Below are 20,528 nucleotides of genomic sequence, written 5' to 3' on the forward strand. Positions count from 1 at the left end.
TTTTAGGAATATCTTAAATTCTCACTGTAATATGTATATACCTTATGGGAATAAAAAGGGTCAGAAATGAAAGAAAACCAACATGGATGAATAAAAATGTTAAGGGGGCAATAAATGACAAAAATAAAGCATTTAAACTACTAAAACAGGATGGCAGTGAAGCAGCATTAAAAAGCTATAGAGAAAAAGTTAAAATATGTAAAATACAGATAAAAGCCGCAAAAATAGAGACAGACTCATTGCCAAAGAGAGTAAATATCTGGATTTTTCCAAAGCATTTGATACGGTGCCACGTAAAAAGATTGGTGCATAAAATGAGAAGGATGGGGCTGGGGGAGAATGTGTGCAAGTGGGTAAGTAACTGGCTCAATCATAGGAAACAGAGGGTGGTTATTAATGGTACTTATTCTGATTGGGTGACTGTTACTAGTGGGGTACCACAGGGGTCAGTATTGGGTCCTAGTATATTTAATATATTTATTAATGACCTTGTAGAGGGGGTTGAATAGTAAAGTAGCAATCTTTGCAGATGATACTAAACTCTGTAAAGTGGTAAACACAATAGAGGACAGTGCACTGTTACAAATGGATCTGGATAGTTTGGGCTGAGAAGTGGCAGATGAGGTTTAACACTGATAAATGTAAGGTAATGCACATGGGGAGGAAAAATCCGGGACGGGGTTATACATTAAATGGGAGCACACTTGTGACGACTGACGTGGAAAAGGACTTAGGGGTCTTAGTTAATAGTAAACTTAGCTGTAGTGACCAGTGTCGGGCCGCTGCTGCCAAGGCAAATAAAATCATGGGGTGCATCAATAGGGGCATAGATGCCCATGACAAGGAAATAATTCTACCGCTGTACAAATCACTAGTCAGACCACACATGGAATACTGTGTACAGTACTGGGCACAAGTGTACAAGAAAGATATAGTGGAGCTGGAGAGGGTTCAAAGACGGGCAACCAGAGTAATACGGGGAATGGGGGGACTACAGTACCCAGAAAGCTTATCAGAATTGGGGTTATTTAGTTTAGAAAAAAGAAGGCTTAGGGGCAACCTAATAACTATGTATAAATATATCAGGGGACAGTACAGAGATCTCTCCTATGATCTATTTATACCCAGGACTGTATCTAAAACAAGGGGGCATCCTCTACGTGTAGAGGAAAGAAGGTTTCTACACCACCAAAGATGGGGGTTCTTTACTGTAAGAGCAGTGAGACTGTGGAATTCTCTCCCAGGAGGAGGTGGTCATGGTGAACTCTGTAAGAGTTCAAAAGGGTTTTGGAGAATAATAAAATTGCTGGTTATGTATACTAGATATTTAGGGACAGAATGTTGATCCAGGGATTTATTCTGATGCCATATTTGGAGTCGGGATAGAATTTTTACCTCTAGTATGAGGGTCTTTTGCCTTCCTCTGGATCAACTCAGTAGGGACTCATTAGGGATAAAGGTTGAACTACCGGTAGATGGACTCTGGTCTTTTTTGTCAACCTTATGAACTATGTTACTTACATTTTTTTTTTTCTCACTCTTTATTAGCCAGAACTTTTTTATTTTTTTTAAATCACCTACACACCCATATGAGGGCTTTTTTCTTTTTGCAGAACCAATTGTACTTTAACCCCTTAAGGACTCCTTGTCTTCTAACAATCATAACTCTTTTATATTTTCATCCACAGATTAGTATGAGGGCTTGTGTTTTGCGTGACCAGTTGTCCTTTGTTATGACATCACTCATTTTACCATAAAATTGATAAGAAAACTGCCATTTTGCAAATTTTGGAAGGTTTCATTTTCATGCTGTACACTTTATGGTAAAATAGACAGGTTTTCTTTATTCTGTGGGTCAATATGATTAAAATGATAATTACATACTTTTCTATTATTATACCGCTTAAAAAAAAGACTGCTTAAAGATTTAAATTTTCTACTTACCGACCCATATGAGAGCTTGTTTTTTGTGCAACCAATAGTACTTAGTATGACAATTTTTTATACCCATAAGGGACAATTACATGGAATACTTCAATTGCATGTCTGAAACTATAAAAAATATAGATTTATCAAGTTTTTTTGCATAAAAAAGTTGCATGTACTTGCGCGACTTTCCTATACATGCTGCAACTTAGTTTTTTTGTTTATTCCAAAGCACATTTCTGAAATCTGCTCACATAGTATTTTAATGTTTTTTTTTACTTTACAGTGGGCATGTATTTATCAAATGCGATAGTCGCTATTTATGAAAAAAAAAAGCTGCATCTCTGTTTAAAAGTCACATATGTATTCCAGGTCCAACCTGGCTTACAGAAAGTGCATATATCTGCAGAAAAGGACTAACACCCACTTTAACATCTGTTCTTGTTCTGCATCATGAAACAAAGCTACTACATTAATGTTAGTTAATTATAGAAAAAAATTTATTATATAACTAATAACTTAATTTTAAGGTTCAAAATACACACTGCACACCTTGTTAATATTAGGACACGTACATACTGGCATACCAACTATTTTAAAAATTGTGTTAAAATAAAATAAGGCACAAAATAATTGTGTAAGAATTTTTACAGACTAAGTAAATAACCCATATGTGGCACTAAAATTTTTCCTTAAAAAAAATGAAACATCCATAGTAATACAGCTTCATGCACATTTTGGGGTGGGTAACGTATCAAGCAGTTTTTTATTTTTTTGTGGCTTCACTATTGTTTATGTGCCTGTTGGTGCTGCACTGTCTTCCTTCCTGAAACAAACTCCGGCCTCAGCACAGCGACGCAAGACTCCGCCCACCAACGTCACAAAATGCGGGCTCAAAATTAAACAAAAAAGTCTCCAGAGTACGGATATTCATGGTGCGGCATATTATGTTTTTAATATTTTTTCATTTCTAAGGAGGGTGGATGGGTTGTTGCGAGATAGTTGGAGTGCAGCTATCTAGTGCCAGGCAGGCCAGTCAGGGTGTCACCCGATGTGGTACGACCCCCCCCCCCCCCCCTTCCCGTCACTCTCTAGCAACATTTTCTGCTTTAAAAATACTTTAGTAAGCGGGTTTCCCGGGTTTTGCTTACGTGTGATTTATTTATCAAGGTCGTGCGACTGTTTAATAAATAGGACGCATGTAAGCAAAAGTGATGGCGCAAATACCAAAGTCTAGAATTGCGTTTTTTTGGTTACTTTGTATACCCTAATAAAATGCATAAAAAGCGATCAAAAAGTCCCAACAAGAATAAAAACTACAGATCACGGTGCAAAAAAATCAGCCCTCACAATTTCCCCCTTATACGGGAGAAAAAAAAAAAAAAAAAGGAGGACAAAAGCATGCACTGATAGACCGTACATGCTGGGAGTTGTAGTTTTGCAACAGCTGGAGGCATGCTGGTTGCGAAACAAACTCTGTGTTTTGCAACCAGTGTGCCTCCAGCTGTTGCATAACAACTCCCAGCATGCATGGAAAGCCAAAGAGCATGCTGGGAGTTGTAATTTTGAAACAGCTGGAGGTTTGCGCGCCCCCCCCTCCCATGTGAATGTACAGGGCACATTCACACGGGCAGGGGTTTACAGTGAGTTTCTCGTTGCAAGTTTGAGATGCAGCAAATTTTCCGCTGCAGCTCAAACTCCCAGCGGAAAACTTGCTGTAAACCCCCACCCGTATGACTGTACCCTGAAAACACTACACTACACAAAATAAAAAGTAAAACACTACATATACACATACCCCTACAGTTACCTCTCCTCCCCCCAAATAAAAATAAAAACCTCTGGTACAGCACTGTTTCCAAAACGGAGCCTCCAGCTGTTGCAAAACAACAACTTCTGGTATTACCGGACAGCCACTGACTGTCCAGGCATGCTGGGAGTTTTGCAACAGCTGGAGGCATCCTGTTTGGGAGACACTGCCGTAGGGTAATTTTGGTATCGGAGGCAAGTCTAATTCTTGCCACTGGGTCCGTCCCTATAAAATCCCTAATTGAGGCCTCAAATGCGCATGGCCCTCTCTCACTTTGGAGCCCGGTCGTATTTCAAGACAACGGTTTAGGGTCACATATGGGGTATTTCCGTACTCGGGAGAAATTGCCTAACTTTTTCTCCTTTTACCGCTTATGAAAAGGTAAAGTTGGGGTCTACTCCAGCATGTTATTGTAAAAAAATATATATATTTTTTTTTTACACTAACATGCTGGTGTTGCCCCATACTTTTCATTTTCACAAGAGTTAAAAGGAAAAAAAAAAAAAAGACCCCAAAAACAGATTTGTAAATTACTTCTATTTAAAAATCTTAACCCTTCCAGTACTTATCAGCTGCTGTATGCTCCACAGGAAGTTCTTTTCTGTCTGACCACAGTGCTCTCTGCTGACACCTCTGTCCATGTCAGGAACTCCCAGAGCAGGAGAAAATCCCCATAGCAAGTAATTTACAAATCTGTTTAACTTTCTGGCACCAGATGATAAAAAAAATAAAATAATAATAATAATTATTATATATAGTTTTCCACCAGAGTACCACTTTCTGTGCTCTATTGGTAAAGCCTGCTCCAGGCATCTAGATGGAGTGCTGCAGACTATGGTGCGGTCTCAAGTCAGGAGCCTGCACCATATGTCCTTACCAGCCCCATGATGTGTATAAACGGAACAGGTTGTGAAGGGGTTAAAGGCCAAAAAATATTATGTTAACAACATACCTGTTTGTTCGCCTCATTCCATAACTACAGTACTTACTTTTCCATGATGTTCACAGATGAGGTCCTATTGCAATTCATCCCAGGCTTACTAGCTCAGTCCCTAAGTAAGAATATTTTAAGCTGGTGTCTGGTAGCAGAGTGAATAAAGCCTTTATGGCAATAGTCTGAAATCAGGTTTTCGGTCATACTGCTGACTCTACTTAACACATTCACTTTGTTAATCCAGGATTGTTAAAGTAGCCTGTCGTTCTGCCCGAACCATGAGCCATCGGGGCGGTCCCTAATGGCTTTGCCTGCCCGCTGTCCTTGATTGGTAGATCTTTTGCAGTTTGATGCCTGTGGGGTCGGGAGAAGCCATGAGGACTGCCCCAATGACTCATGGTATAGACAGCATGGACGTGATGACAGGTTCACTTTAAAAGGGGTACTCCGCCCCTGGCATCTTATCACCTATCCAAAGGATAGGGGATAAGATGTTAGATCGCCGTGGTCCCGCTGCTGGGGAGCCCTGGGATCGCCGCTGCGGCACCCCGCCATCATTACTGCACAGAGCGTGTTCGCTCTGTGCGTAATGACGGGCGATACAGGGGCCAGAGCAGCGTGACGTCACGGCTCCGCCCCTCATGACATCACGGCCTGTCCCCTTAATGCAAATCTATGGCAGGGGGCGTGACGACCGCCACGTCCCCTCCCATAGACTTGTATTGATGGGGGCGGGCCGTGACGTCACGAGGGGTAGAGCAGTGACGTAACTATGCTCCAGCCCCTGTATTGCCCGTCATTACGTGCAGAGCGATCTCGCTCTGCGCAGTAATGATAGCGGGGTGCTGCAGCAGCGATCCCCGGGGTCCCCAGCAGCGGGACCCCGGCGATCTGACATTTTATCCCCTATCCTTTGGATAGGGGATACGATGTCTAGGGGCGGAGTACCCCTTTAAGACCAAACTATTCTTTCACAAACAGTTTGTAAGGGTGTCACACATAGCAGTACTTTGGATGCCAGGAGTGGGACCAGCGGGAAGAAGGAGTAGAAATACTATCTATGGGGGAAGATTTATCATTGTGTGGCTGTGTGCATTCATTCCTCCTATCTTTTTTTTTTTTTTTTTGCTTACTTGCAGAAAATTTATCCAAAAGGCGAACAGACTGATAGATTTTGTACACATTAAAAATCACCTCAGAACTTGCTATATGATTTCCAAGGCAGACGTGGCATGAATGGTTTATTTATTTATTTTTGGTTTAACATTTGCACATCTATTGTGCCTTTGCCAAAAAGGTTCACATGGTAAATTTTCTCCACTGCAATTTCAATAATGATTCATTGCATTTCAAAGTCAGTTTTGCAGGAAGTGTCTATTCTGAAATTGCGCAAAATCTTTGCACCAAATTACAGCCAAAAATGTCAGGAAGGCAATGATATGCCTTCTAAATCCACTCTTGGCTTTGGCTCAAAAACTGCAGTGGCCTCCATATGGGATTTGTGATGTCAGGCTTTTTATTCATTAACTGCAATTAAAAACCTGAGCCCAAGGGCTTGTTCACACAGGTGGCGGATTTAGGAGAGCCCGTCCCCTTTCAAACTTGCAGCAGAAATCACGCTGTGAGTTCACAATTAAATCCGCCTGTGTGAACACGCCCTTAAAAGGGATGCCAGAAAGTTTAACAGATTTGTAAATGATTTTAATTTAAAAATCTTAATCCTTCTAGTACTTATCAGCTGCTATATGCTCCACAGGAAGCTCTTTTCTTTTTGAATTCCTTTCTGTCTGACCACAGTGCTCTCTGCTGACACCACCATTTTAGAAACTAGCTGGAGCAGGAGAGATTTGCTATGGGGATTTGTTCCTACTCTGGACAGTTCCTAAAATGGACAGAGGTGTCAGCAGAGAGCACTGTGGTCCGACAGAAAGGAAATTCAAAAAGAAAAGAATTTCCTCTGTAGTATACAGCAGCTAATAAGTACTAGAGGAGTTATGATTTTTAAATAGAAGTAATTTACAAATCTGTTCAACTTTCTTGCACCAGTTGATTAAAACCTGGGCAGAGAAAAAGTTGCCCAGTTGCCAATAGCAAACAATCAGATTGCTTCAAAGGGCCTCTGAAAAAATGAAAGAAATTATCTGATTGAACGCTATGGGCAACTGACCAGCTTTTTCTCTGGACGGGTTTTCATAAATCTCCCACTATATAGTGTATGAGGGAGAGATAAGAGTGCCTGACCAGGTACAGAAACTGAAGTGGACGATGACATTGTACAGTGAAATATGTTTTTCTTTATGTATTATATACCTCCTTTGTGTAAACATGTCCGTAGGATAAGCGGTTTTTGGTTCTTAAACACTTTATCCATAGTAATTGCAGTGCGTTCCACTCTGGAACGCATCGGGTCCTCGATACACCAGGTGCGCAGGCGTTGAGCATTCTACCTTTCTCCGCATGCACATTTGAGGTATGCGCTCCATTGTGGAACGCATGATTCCGGAAGGTCGGCGAGTGATCCCCGATCACGTGGCGATATTAGTCACGTGGTCGCGGCTCCCATTACTGAAACTTCCGGTTTTCCTCCCCTAGGAGGAAATCAGCATACTACTGGGTATCACGTGATCTATGATCACGTGACCCAGGTATAGAACATGTGACCTGCAGAACCGGATCTGCAGGTCCTCAAATTACAATTCTATAAGAAACAAAGAACCAATCAACACGCTTCTACCCCGGACATGGTATGTATATAAAAGGATTGTATTATAACTTTGTCTTGTTGTATGCCTGAGGAAGGAGGCAATTCTGTAAGCCCTCCGAAACGCGTCGCAATAAACCCTATTCTACTCATCCACGGGCTTCTCGGCCATTCTGTCATACTCTCCTGGAAGGGGATGATGTGAAAGGTAACTCCACCTACACATCTCCCCTAGTGAAGTAAGTTCATCTCAATGATAATTTACTACAATATGGTTTGACTGTCGTCATCTTTTGAACTGTCTCCGAGCGCTGGTTTTTCTATTTGTCTTTTTCCTATACACGGACCACGGTTCTGTGATTCCGGCTCACCCTGCGCCCTCCCTAAGGGATGTCTATATGACAGAGATCGTTTCAGTGTATAAGCGACAAGAGGACTCTAGGTGTTAGTGGGGGATCACTGTCTTGTGACCTCCCACATACACCGGGTGAGTACATACCTCTTCTACTTCCAATTGTTTTTGGGATTCGAGCGCCGCCTTTTTTCATTTTCATTTTACCTACTACAGTGAAATCTGATGAGTTGTAGGTAAAAGAAATAGCATTTAGGGTAAAACGTGCTGTATTTTGCTGCTGCATATATTCTTAGCGTTTGATGTCAGTGGGTAGAGAAATACGCAGCAACAAATAAAGCACATGTGACCCTAGCTAAGGCTATGTTCACATGCCAGAATTTCTGCATGAATTTATAGCCAATGCACTTGGGATTCAGCTGTCCCATTCACACAGCAGGATTTCTGCTGCAGATATTCCATAAAAGTGAATGGACAATTCAATTCTGCAGAATTTACTGCAAAGTTTTCACACAAAATGTGCTGTGTGAACATAGCCTTATACGGGTCAATGGGATAGCAGCATGCTCATTCTTTTGAAGAAATGCACGTTTTACCCTCTGCAATGCAGTGCAGACATTTATTTTTCTTGCTACTCATGCATTTCTGTTTCAGCTCATAGAAACAAATGACCCTTTTATCCATTTTAGATACTACTAACTTTGTGGTATTGCTATTATTCAACGTAAAATGACTTTATTACATAATATAGTAATACATTTGATGTTTTAATAAAAAACGTAACTTTCAACATGTTATATTTTTACACAATATTTACAGGAAAAGAGCAGGCCACAAATATATTTATAGGACTTTGTGAAAGGTCCATCCTTCAACAGACAAAGGCTCCATCTTATCTATTAACTAATAGGGTTTATAACAGTCAACAAAAATAAAGAAGGTTGTCTAATAAATTAACTGTTTCCATTCACCTCTAGAAACTAGGATCATTCTGTGTATTACAGTTGTTACTCGTCTTCTAACACCACAATTTCCACATTATGCATGCCATCATGGTGTCTAACCCCGAGAACCTTTCCATCACCAAGTTCCATTACCTTAGATCCACTTTCAGGGTCTGGTGCTGGGTCTATCTGAATAATTGTCTGGCCCTCTTCACCAACACCATCCTGCCCAAGTCCTGAATCCATTGCCACAAGCTCGACTGGGCTCATAACTCCGCTTAATGATCCTGAATCCTGCATTTCTGTTGCCAATACAGTAAGGGCATCACCTTCCTCAGTTTTGCCCAATACAGTGGTGTACCGTAAACCACCTAAAGAAAACTGCTGTCCAACTGGCGCTAATGTGAGGGGAGAGAGCACTGTATACTGTTGCTGGGATGACTGGGTACTCAAAGTACCAGCAGATGCTGGACGTTGCAGTCGCGGCCTCTTGGAGAGCTTTGGAGTGTTAACAGGCATCAGGACCACATTCTGAAGAACTGGTGAATGACCTCCTTCCTGCTTTTTCTGCTCTTCAAGCTGCCTTTCAAGATCTGAAAATAAAGGCATTTTTTTTAAAAAGTAATTTTCATGCACTTACACTTTACTTCACATAATGAACTCCCTAAGCTTATTCCAGGTCTGGATTTCCTTGTGGGGATCTTTTTTAAATTGTGAAAAACCAACTATAAAAAACTGTTAATATCACAATTTAAATACATGCTTTGCATATACATTAAATGTAAAAACATAAGTTCTTCCAGTACTACTCCAGTAGTGCTTATATAACTGATCTAATCTATGTTCTGCACTGTGCTAGTCTAGTACATTGAACAACCTGGACCACTGACCTTCGAGGAGAGAAGCTAGAATGCAGGGAGAGCTTTATGAGAAAGCTTCAGGAAATAGCAGGTTGAGTGATTCTTACCACTAAAGGTGTACTGTGCACTTCTGTATCTTGAGTGGAGGCATGAGTGCAACTACTGTCGGAATCTTCCCCAGGGATCAAATTCTTATTCAAAAGTTCTGTCATGGAACGTCAGATGTGTGAACTGTGCAGTGGTCCTCCAACTAAAATCAATGGGAGGCTGCTGCAAGCACAATTCTTAGTTGCGCGAACTGGCCATAGAGATAACAGAAGCCTTTTTAATGATGACCGAAGGATAAGCCTCTTAGCAGCCTCTTAAATTTCTCTGTGCTCCCTGTATGAGCAGTTATGTGGCACAACAATTCCCAGAATGCATTGCTTTCCCTCAGGTGTTCATTACAGTCCTCTCATACTGCTCACATTCCTTCCCCAGCACTTCTGCCAGTTTCCTGCCCAGAGCTGGCGTACAACATTGCTCTACACAGCAGACTCTCTCTTCAGACAGCAAGTCTGTAAAAGTTACTTTATTTATTGCCTGTCTGCTCCTCTGCCTGTGGCATTGTTCAGCACAAGGCAGCATGCTGTAAAACACATCTGATTCATCCTTCAATGTCACAATAAAGATGTATATGACAGGGAAATTGCGATGTTGGCTGTAATGACATCACTCGGGGAGAGGCTAGAGCTCAGAGACAAGATCCAGCCACGCCTACTGAGATGGCAGAAGATGTAACCTCTTAGAAGTGTGGGAGCTGGAGACCATATCACATTGAAAATGAAATAACTACACAACTTCCTGTCAGGGACAAATCACGCACAAAAAAAAAAAAAAAAAAAAAAAAAAAAAAACACTAAAGCCAGTACAATCTGTGATAACACTATATTAGCCTGTCAAGGACGCAGGGATAAAGGTACACCCTGATGTCCCAGTGCTTAAGGACCGAGGATGTACATGTACGTCCTGGTCCCATTAATGGGGTTTAAACCGTTCTCCCCAGCGAAGAGCGGGTTCAAACCCATGGGTCCCAGTTGCTATGGGCAGCCAGGACCCATGGCTAATGCTGAGCACCGCCGATCAGGCCGATGCCGGGCATTAACCCTAACAACTTTGATCGTGGCAGCTAAAATGAAAGTGAAACTGTCCCGGCAGCTAATCGCGATGTCCCAATCAGCTCAATGGATGATGAGAGGGTCCTCACCTGCCTCTCCATCGTTTGTTCGGCGATCTGCTGCTCCAATAAAAAGTTAATTAACCCCTTCCCTTTTAAAAGTTGAAATCACCCCCCATTTTCACATTTTTAAAATAAAATAATGTAATAAAAAATAAAAATAATCATATGTGGTACCGCCGCGTGCGTAAATGTCCGAACTACTAACCTGTTAGGGACGACTGGCGTATGGGTACACCCTTGCGCCCTGGTACTTAAGGACCAAGGGCGTACCTATACGCCTCTGGGAATTTCGATCCCAGCCGCTAGCCGGACAAGGATCGGACCGGGATGCCTTGCGAAATCATTCAACAGGCATCATATTGGTGATTTTTGGCGATTTCGGGCTGATCGGGTTTCTGTTGACACGATAGCCCGGAAAATAGGGGTGATCGGAGCTGTCAGAGACAGCTCCAACCATCCTGAAGGATAGGAGCGACGTGGTAGGAGTGCCACCTCCTATCCTCCGCGATTGGCCGATCAGGACTTAGGGGCAGAGCAGGGGGAAAGATGGCGGCGATGGTGCGGGGGCCGTGGATGCGGAGGCAGTTACCTCCGATCACGGCGCGGGGACCAGGACTGGCAGCGGACAGGAGGCGGCAGGCAAGTGGAGGCAGCGGCAGTGGTGTCAGATGCAGCTGTGAAGGTTGCCGTAAAGTGATCTTGTCTGCTGTATCTCGGAGTTTCAAAACTAAAACAAAGGCTGTCTGTGCATGCTGGGAGTTGTAGTTTTGCAACATTTGGAGGGCCACAGTTTGGAGACCACTGTCCTTCCAGATGTTGCAAAACTACAATCTCATCATGCCCAGACAGTCCAGGCATGCTGGGAGTTGTAGTTCTGTAACATCTGGACCTGATGTCCAAACTGTAGCACTCCAGATGTCAATTCAAAGCATGCTGAGACTGTCCAAGAATGCTGGGAGTTGTAGTTCGGCAACATCTGGCCCTGCAGATGTCGCCTAACTACAACTCCCAGCATGCCTGGGCAGTCTAGGCATGCTCGGAGTTGAAGTTTTGCAACATCTGGAGGACTACAGTTTGGAGACCACTACACAGTTGTCTCCAAACTGTTCTTCTCCAGTCGATGCATAACTACAACCCCCAACATGCCCTTCGGCTGTCTGGGCATGCTGGGAGTTGTAGTATTGCAACAACTGGTGGCACACTGGTTGGGAAACATTGTCTGTTTCCTAACTCAGTGTTTCCCAACCTGTGTGCCTCTTGCTGTTGCAAAACTATAACTACCGGCATGCACTGACAGACCATGCATGCTGGGAGTTGTAGTTTTGCAACAGCTAGCGGCACATGGGTTGGGAAACACAGAGTTAGGAAACAGACAGTGGTGTGGAAACACTGCGGTAGTCTGTTACCTAACTCAGTGTTTCCCAATCCCAACCAGTGTCCCTCTAGCTGTTGCATAACCACAACTCCCAACATGCACGGTCTGTCAGTGCATGCTGGGAGTTGTAGTTTTACCCCCCTCACGTGAATGTACGGGGTACATTCAAATGTGCGGGGGTTTAAAGCAAGTGTTTCAGATGCAGCAAATTTTCCGCTGCAGCGGGAAACTCGCTGTAAACCTCTGCCCGTGTGAATGTACCCTAAAAACACTACACTACACCTAAATAAAAGAGTAAAACACTATATATACACTACACCCTTACACTGTCGCGCCCCCCACCCCAATAAAAATTTAAAAAACTTCTTGTACGTCAATTTTCCCCCCAAAACGGAGCCTCCAGTTGTTGCAAAATAACATCTCCCAGTATTGCCGGACAGCCATTGACTGTCCAGGCATGTTGGGAGTTTTACAACAGCTGGAGGAACCCTGCTTGGGGAAAACTAACGTACAGTATTTTTGGTGGAGAAGGCAAGTGTAACGCTTGCATCCGGGTACATCCCTATGAAAATCCCTAATTTAGGCCTCAAATGCGCATGGCGCTCTCTCACTTCAGAGCTCTGTCGTATTTCAAGGCAACAGTTTAGGGCTTGTACTTGGGAGAAATTATGCTACAAATTTTGGTGGCTTCTTTTACTCCTTTTTCCCCTTATGAAAAGATAAAAGTTGGGGTCTACACCAGCATGTTAGTGTAAATTCTTTTTATTTTTTACATTAACATGCTGGTGTTGCCCCATACTTTTCATTTTCATAAGAAGTTTGTACGGAAATACCCCATATGTGGGCGTAAAATGCTTTGCGAGGCGCACAACAAGGCTCAGGAGTGAGAGCGCACCATGTACATTTGAGGCCTAAATTGGTGATTTGCACAGGGGTGGCTGCTGGTTACAGTGGTTCTGACATAAACGCAAAAAAAATAATACCCACGTGACCCCATTTTGGAAACTACACCCCTCATGTAATGTAATAAGGGGTGCAGTGAGCATTTGCACCCCACAGGTGACTGACATATTTTTGGAACAGTGGTCCGTGAAAATGAAATATGTAATTTTTCATTTGCACAGCCCACCGTTACAAAGATCTGTCAAACGCCATGTAAATGCTCACTGCAACCCTTGATACGTTCCTTGAGGGGTGTATTTTCCCAAATAGTGTGCTATGTGGGGTGTTTTCCGCTGTTCTGGCACCATAGAGGCTTCCTAAATGAGACATGTCCCGCAAAAACCATTTCAGCAAAATTCGCTTTTCAAAAGCCCAATGTCACTCCTTCCTTTTTGAGCCCTCTAGTGCACTCGCAGAACACTTTACATCCACATAGGAGGTATTTCCTTACTCGAGAGAAATGGGGTTTCAAATTTTGGGGGACATTTTCACCTATTACCCCTTGTGAAAATGAAAAATTTGGGGTAACAAGCATTTTAGTGAAATTTTATAACATTTTTCACTTTCACATCCAACTTTATTGAAAATTCATCAAACACCTGTGGGGTGTTAAGGCTCACTGTACCCATTTTTATGTTCCTTGAGGGGAGTAGTTTCCCAAATAGTGTGCCATGTGTTTTTTTTCCGCTGTTCTGGCACCATAGGGGCTTCATAATTGTGAAGTGCCCTGCAAAAACCATTTCAGCAAAAATCGCTCTCTAAAATTCCATTTAGCTCCTTCCCTTCTGAGCCCTCTAGTGCACCCACAGAGCACTTTACATACACATATGAGGCATTTCCTTACTTGAGAGAAATTGGGTTACAAATTTTGGGGTCTTTTTCTCCTTTTACCCCTTGTAAAAATAAAAATATGGGTCTACAAGAACATGTTAGTGTAAAAAAGAAATGAAGATTTTGAATTTTCACCTCCACTTTGCTGCTATTCCTGTGAAACACCTAAAGGGTTAACAAACTTTCTGAATGTCATTTTGAATACATTGAGGGGTGCAGTTTTCATAATGGGGTATTTCTAACATAAAGACCCTCAAATTCACTTGAAAAATTCAGATTTTGAACTTTACTTAAAAAATTGGAAAATTGCTGCTATACTTTGAAGCCCTCTGGTGTCTTCCAAAAGTAAAAACTCATCACTTTTATGATGCAAACATAAAGTAGACATATTGTATATGTGAATCAATATATAATTTATTTGGCATGTCCATTTTCCTTATAAGCAGAGAGCTTCAAAGTTATAAAAATGCAAAATTTTCAAAGAAATGATGCAAGTATCGACAGAAATTTACCACTAACAAAGTAGAATAGGTCACGAAAAAACATCTCGGAATCAAATTCATAAGTACAAACATCCCAGAGTTATTACCGTATATACTCGAGTATAAGCCGAACCGAGTATAAGCCGAGACCCCTAATTTCAACCCAAAATCCCAGGAAAAGTTATTGACTCGAGTAAAAGCCTAGGGTGGGAAATACATCATCCCCCCCGTCATCATCCAGACCCGTCATTGACATCTTCATCATCATCACCGCCTGTCATCATCCAGACCCTCATCATCATCACCTGTCATCATCCCTTTGTCATCATCCCACACATCCCCCCTTCATCATCCCCTTGTCATCATCCCACACATCCCCCCTTCATCATCCCCTTGTCATCATCCCACCCCCCCCTTCATCATCCCACCCCCCCCCTTCATCATCCCCTTGTCATCATCCCACACCCCCCCTTCATCATCCTCTTCTCATCATCCGCCCTCAGTGGTCTTCAACCTGCGGACCTCAAGAGGTTTCAAAACTACAACTCCCAGAAAGCCCGGGCAGCCATCGGCTGTCCGGGCTTGCTGGGAGTTGTAGTTTTGAAACCTCCGGAGGTCCGCAGGTTGAAGACCACTGCGGCCTTCAACATCATCCAGCCCCCTCTCACCCCCTTTAGTTCTGAGTACTCACCTCCGCTCGGCGCTGGTCCGGTCCTGAAGGGCTGTCCGGTGAGGAGGTGGTCCGGTGGGATAGTGGTTCCGGGCTGCTATCTTCACTGGGGGCGTCTCTTCTCCGCGCTGCGGGCCCGGAATAGAGGCGTTGCCTTGACAACGACGCAGAAGTACGTTGGCAATGAACGCACCTCTGCGTCGTTGTCAAGGCAACGTGACTATTCTAAGGCCGGGCCCGAAGCGCTTAGAAGAGGCCTCCCCGGTGAAGATAGCAGCCCGGAACCACTATCCCACTGGACCACCTCCTCACCGGACAGCCCTGCAGAACCGGACCAGCGCCGAGCGGAGGTGAGTACTGTACAGAACTAAAGGGGGGTGAGAGGGGGCTGGATGATGTCGAAGGCCGCAGTGGTCTTCAACCTGCGGACCTCCGGAGGTTTCAAAACTACAACTTGCTGGGAGTTGTAGTTTTGAAACCTCTGGAGGTCCGCAGGTTGAAGACCACTGCGGGTGGAGAGTTCACTCGAGTATAAGCCGAAGGGGGTGTTTTCAGCACGAAAAATCGTGCTGAAAAACTCGGCTTATACTCGAGTATATACGGTAATGCTTAAAGTGACAGTGGTCAGGTCCTTAGGATCAAAATGGGTTAAGTCCCCAAGGAGTTAAAATAAGGGTAGCTAAACCGCACTGTCGATGGCGTACACGTAAAAAAATACCAATTGTGCATTTCTGGTCACTTCATATACCATAAAAATAATTAAAAGCGATCAAAAAGTTCCATCAAAACAAAAAATGAGCCCTCATATAGCCACGTATGTGGAAAAAGAAAAAAGTTATAGGGGTCAGATGATCACAATTTTAAACATACAAATTTTGGTCCATGTAGTTAGAATTTTTTAAAATAATAAAATAAAATAAAACCTACATAGATTGGGTATCCTTGTAACCCTATGGACCTACAGAATAAATATAAAGGTGTCACTTTTACCAAAAATTGCACTGTGTAGAAACGGAAGCCCCCAAGATTTACAAAATGTTTTTTTCTTTTTTCAATTTCACCCCACAAATATATATTTTTTTAGTTTTGCGGTAGATCTGGTTATTAAATGATTGATGTACTTACAAAGTACAATTGGTAGAGCATAAAGCAAACCCTTATATTGGTCTGAAGGTGCAGAATTTAAAGCGGTATGATTTTTAGAAGGAGAGGAGGAAAAAATGAAAGTGCAAAAACGAAAATTGGCTTGGTCCTTAAGGTGAAAATGGTCTTGGTCCTTAATTGGTTAGTAAGTTATATACAGTCATTGCCATAAATGTTGGCACCCCTAAAATTTTTCCAAAAAATTAAGTATTTCACAGAAAAGGATTGAAGTAACACATGTTTTGGTACTAAACAAAAAAAAAAAAAAAAAAATGCAAATTGGACATAATGTCAAACCTAACTCCAAAAATGGCCTGGACAAAATTATTGGCACCCTTAACTTAATATTTGGTTGCACACCCTTTGGAAAAAATAACTGAAATCAGTCACTTCCTATAGCCATCAATAAGCTTCTTACACCTCTCAGCCGGAATGTTGGACCACTCTTCCTTTGCAAACTGCTCCAGGTCTCTCTTATTGGAAGGGTGCCTTTTCGCAACAGCAATTTTAAGATCTCTCCACAGGTGTTCAATGGGATTTAGATCTGGACTCATTGCTGGCCACTTCAGAACTCTTCAGCGCTTTGTTGCCATCCATTCCTGGGTGCTTTTTGACGTATGTTTGGGGTCATTGTCCTGCAGGAAGACCCAAGATCTCGGGCGCAAACCCAGCTTTCTGACACTGGGCTGTACAGTGTGACCCGAAATCCATTGGTAATCCTCAGATTTCATGATGCCTTATACACATTCAAGGCACCCAGTGCCAGAGGCAGCAAAACAACCCCAAAACATAATTGAACCTCCCCTATATTTCACTGTAGGTACTGTGTTCTTTTCTTTGTAGGCCTCATTCAGTTTTCGGTAAACAGTAGAATGATGTGCTTCACCAAAAATCTCTATCTTGGTCTCATCTGTCCACAAGACGTTTTCCCAGAAGGATTTTGGCTTACTCAAGTTGATTTTGGCAAAATGTATTCTTGCTTTTTATGTCTGTGTCAGCAGTGGGGTCCTCCTGGGTCTCCTGCCATAGCGTTTCATTTACTTTAAATGTTGATTGATAGTTCGCACTGACACTGATGCTCCCTGAGCCTGCAGGACAGCTTGAATATCTTTGGAACTTGTTTGGGGCTGCTTATCCACCATCCGGACTATCCTGCGTTGACACCTTTCATCAATTTTTCTTTTCCGTTCATGCCCAGGGAGATTAGCTACAGTGCCATGGGTTGCAAACTTCTTGATAATGTTGGGCACTGTGGACAAAGGCAAATCTAGATCTGTGGAGATGGACTTGTAACCTTGAGATTGTTGATATTTTTCCACAATTTTGGTTCTCAAGTCCTCAGACAGTTCTCTTCTCCTCTTTCTGTTGTCCATGCTTAGTGTGGCACACACAGACAAACAATGCAAAGACTAAGTGAACTTCTCTCCTTTTTATCTGCTTTCAGGTGTGATTTTTATATTGCCCACACCTGTTACTTGCCCCAGGTGAGTTTAAAGGAGCATCATATTCTTGAAACAATCGTATTTTTCCACAATTTTGAAAGGGTGACAATAATTTTGTCCAGACCATTTTTGGAGTTTGGTGTGACATTATGTTCAAGTTGCTTTTTTTCCCCTCCGTTTTTTTGGTTTAGTTCCAATACACACAAAGGGAATAAAATTGTATAGTAAAACATGTGTTACTGCAATCCTTTTCTGTAAGAAATACTTCATTTTCTAGAAAAATTTCAGGGGGGCCAACCTTTACGGCCATGACTGTATCTTTGTGTGATTGTAAACCAGATTACCCTCTTAAGTCTTTTCTTTGTGAACAAAGGTGTGGAATTCAATTAAAATTCTGTTACTGTGGAAGCTTAAAGATTTAAAAAAAATAAAATAAAAAAATGATACACTGGGAACTGCTGCTGCGTCTGTCTGCTTATCTTGGATGACGACAGAGTCATAAATCAAACGTAAAGGCGTTAGGATGGGACAAAAGGTGCAAAATAATACTAGAGCAATTAACCTGATCTATAAAGCCAAAACCTCAAGACTCCCATCAATGCTCTTGTCTTCTGATGCTGAAAAATTGTCTTTTAAAGGAAGAGACTCTCTGCTTCCTTGGCATCCACCCTCTGTTCCCGAACTGGATATTCTAGCTGTACACTTCTCCACCCACCAAGGTCCAAGTGAATGGCATTTTGTCTGAGGACTTCCACTAAGAGCCTCAATTATTTGACCAAGAGTGCTGCTGCAACCTTCTTTTTGTATATTGTATTCCTAAACATACATTTGCGATTTAAACTTTATCTAAAACTTTTGACATGTCTGGTTAAAATGCCAAAAGTTTTTGCAAATGACAGTGACTCTAAAAAGGTGAACTAAACAGAATGCAGAGATAAATATTTTTTGTGTAGCTAAAGTAAAAATGTTCAAATAGAATTCTTACCAGCAAGTGTATAGTGGTATTGTTCTTCACTATGATCTGTCCGATTCCTTTTCCGATCTAAAACTTTTTTCACAACATCCAGGAGTCCAAATGTTTGAGCAAAGTTACTGAGTTCAGTGGCATCTAGCAGAGAGATCATAGACTAATTATTAAACACTGAATTCAGTCAAGAGTTCTGATTTTAGTTACCATTAAAATTATACTTGGCTTTTTTTTGCTACTCTATTTTTCTTCCCCCTAGTTTCCAGTGCCTTGTAACTTGTCCTTATGTCTTGTATAATCTCTGTTTATCTTATTACCATGAACTCTCTGACACAACCAATAAACTTGAAGTAAAAAAGGGTCTTCTAAAGGACGGGCATTCTAATAAAAATACAAGGCAATCAAAAAGGTGGTCTTTTGGAGAGGTTTAATTTTGTACGTGCCAGCTTCTAACTTTGAATGACCACAATCTCCGTTATCTTTTTCTCTACACTTGTAAAATGGAAGCTCATTTAGAACTATTTCTAGTAAGTAATGCACATTCACACTACTACTTATGTAGCGGCTCTACTAGTCAATGAAATGTTAATGTTTCCCCCAGATATAGCTGGCTCACCTGTAATTTGAAATGGTTGATGGTCTATTCTCTGTTGGACACCACTTAAAATCTCCTCAATTTCATTCTGGACTTTGCTTATAACTTCATCCATTAGTCCCACGTCAGAGATCCCTTTCCAGAACAGCAAAGTCTCCTCTACAAGAAGAAGATTTAGAAACTTGTATTCATAACATGTCAACAAGAACAGTAAAAGCATTGATTTAGGTGCATGTTACTTTTATAGCATTTTTTTCTCAACCCAGTCTAACCATTTTTACAAGTAAAAATAAATAGCTTCAGAATCATATAAAAGGGGTACTTTGGTGGAAATTATTTTTTTTTAAATCAACTGGCTCCAGAAAGGTATACAGATTTGTAAGTTACTTCTACTTAAAATCTTAATACTAAAATATTATTTATGTGGGAAAATTGAAAAGAAAACCGCAATTTAGCAAATTTTGGAAGGTTTTGTTTTCACACTATACACTTTACGGTGAAAATGACATGCTTTCTTTATTCTGTGGGTCAATACGATTAAAATGATTGCCATGTTATATGCTTTTCTATAATTGTACCACTTAAAAAAAAATCTCAAACCATTTTAACAAAATTAGTATGTTTGAAATTGCCCTATTTTGACCACCTATAACTTTCAAATGTTTCCGTATATGGGGCGGTATAAGGGCTCATTTTTTGCGCCATGATCTGTATATCTGTTTATCAGTACCACTTTTGCCTAGGTTTTACTTTTTATAAATTTTTTCATAATTTTTTTTCGAATAAAATGTGACAAAAAGCAGCAATTTTTGACTTTTTAAAAAATCATTTTACGTTTATGCCGTTCAACGTACGGGTTAATTAACAATATATTTTAATAGTTCAGACTTTTGTGCATGTGGAAATACCAAATATGTGTATTCATTTTTTTATGCTTTTTTGGGGGTAAAATGGGAAAAACTGACAATTTTTCACTTTTTTTATTTTACATTATTTTATTTTTTTAACACTTTATAGTTCCCATACTGTTCAGTGCTATGCATTGGACATAGCACTGATCAGTATTTTCGGTGATCTTCTGCTCTGGTCTGCTCGATCTCAGACCAGAGCAGAAGACCCCGGGAGACAGCCGGAGCCAGGTGAGAGGACCTCCGGCTGCTATGCTGGATGATCAGATCGCCGCGGCAGCGCTGAGGGCGATCCGATCATCCATTTAAAGTACTGCACTGCTGCAGATGCAGTGATCTGTATTGATCACGGCATCTGAGGGGTTAATGGCGGACATCCGCACGATCGCGGATGTCCGCCATTACCGGCGGGTCCCTGGCTGCTGAT

At 41.8% G+C, this 20,528-nt stretch overlaps 1 protein-coding gene across 4 annotated transcripts in view; it reads right to left on the minus strand.

The window, feature by feature from the left end:
* Window positions 1-8,438: 8,438 nt before the first annotated feature.
* GMEB1 (glucocorticoid modulatory element binding protein 1) overlaps window positions 8,439-20,528 on the minus strand; it is a 36,827-nt gene continuing 24,737 nt past the window's right edge. For all 4 annotated transcript variants that reach the window (XM_056557361.1, XM_056557363.1, XM_056557360.1 and 1 more), the window contains exons 8-10: window positions 19,215-19,352; window positions 18,617-18,739; window positions 8,439-9,260 (exon numbers count right to left, since the gene is read on the minus strand). In XM_056557361.1, the coding sequence (XP_056413336.1) occupies window positions 8,731-9,260; window positions 18,617-18,739; window positions 19,215-19,352 (791 nt within the window). In that variant the 3' untranslated portion in view covers window positions 8,439-8,730. The remainder of the gene's footprint in view (window positions 9,261-18,616; window positions 18,740-19,214; window positions 19,353-20,528) is intronic.

Source organism: Hyla sarda, chromosome 2 (assembly GCF_029499605.1).
Source record: "Hyla sarda isolate aHylSar1 chromosome 2, aHylSar1.hap1, whole genome shotgun sequence".
NCBI classification, from domain to species: domain Eukaryota; kingdom Metazoa; phylum Chordata; class Amphibia; order Anura; family Hylidae; genus Hyla; species Hyla sarda.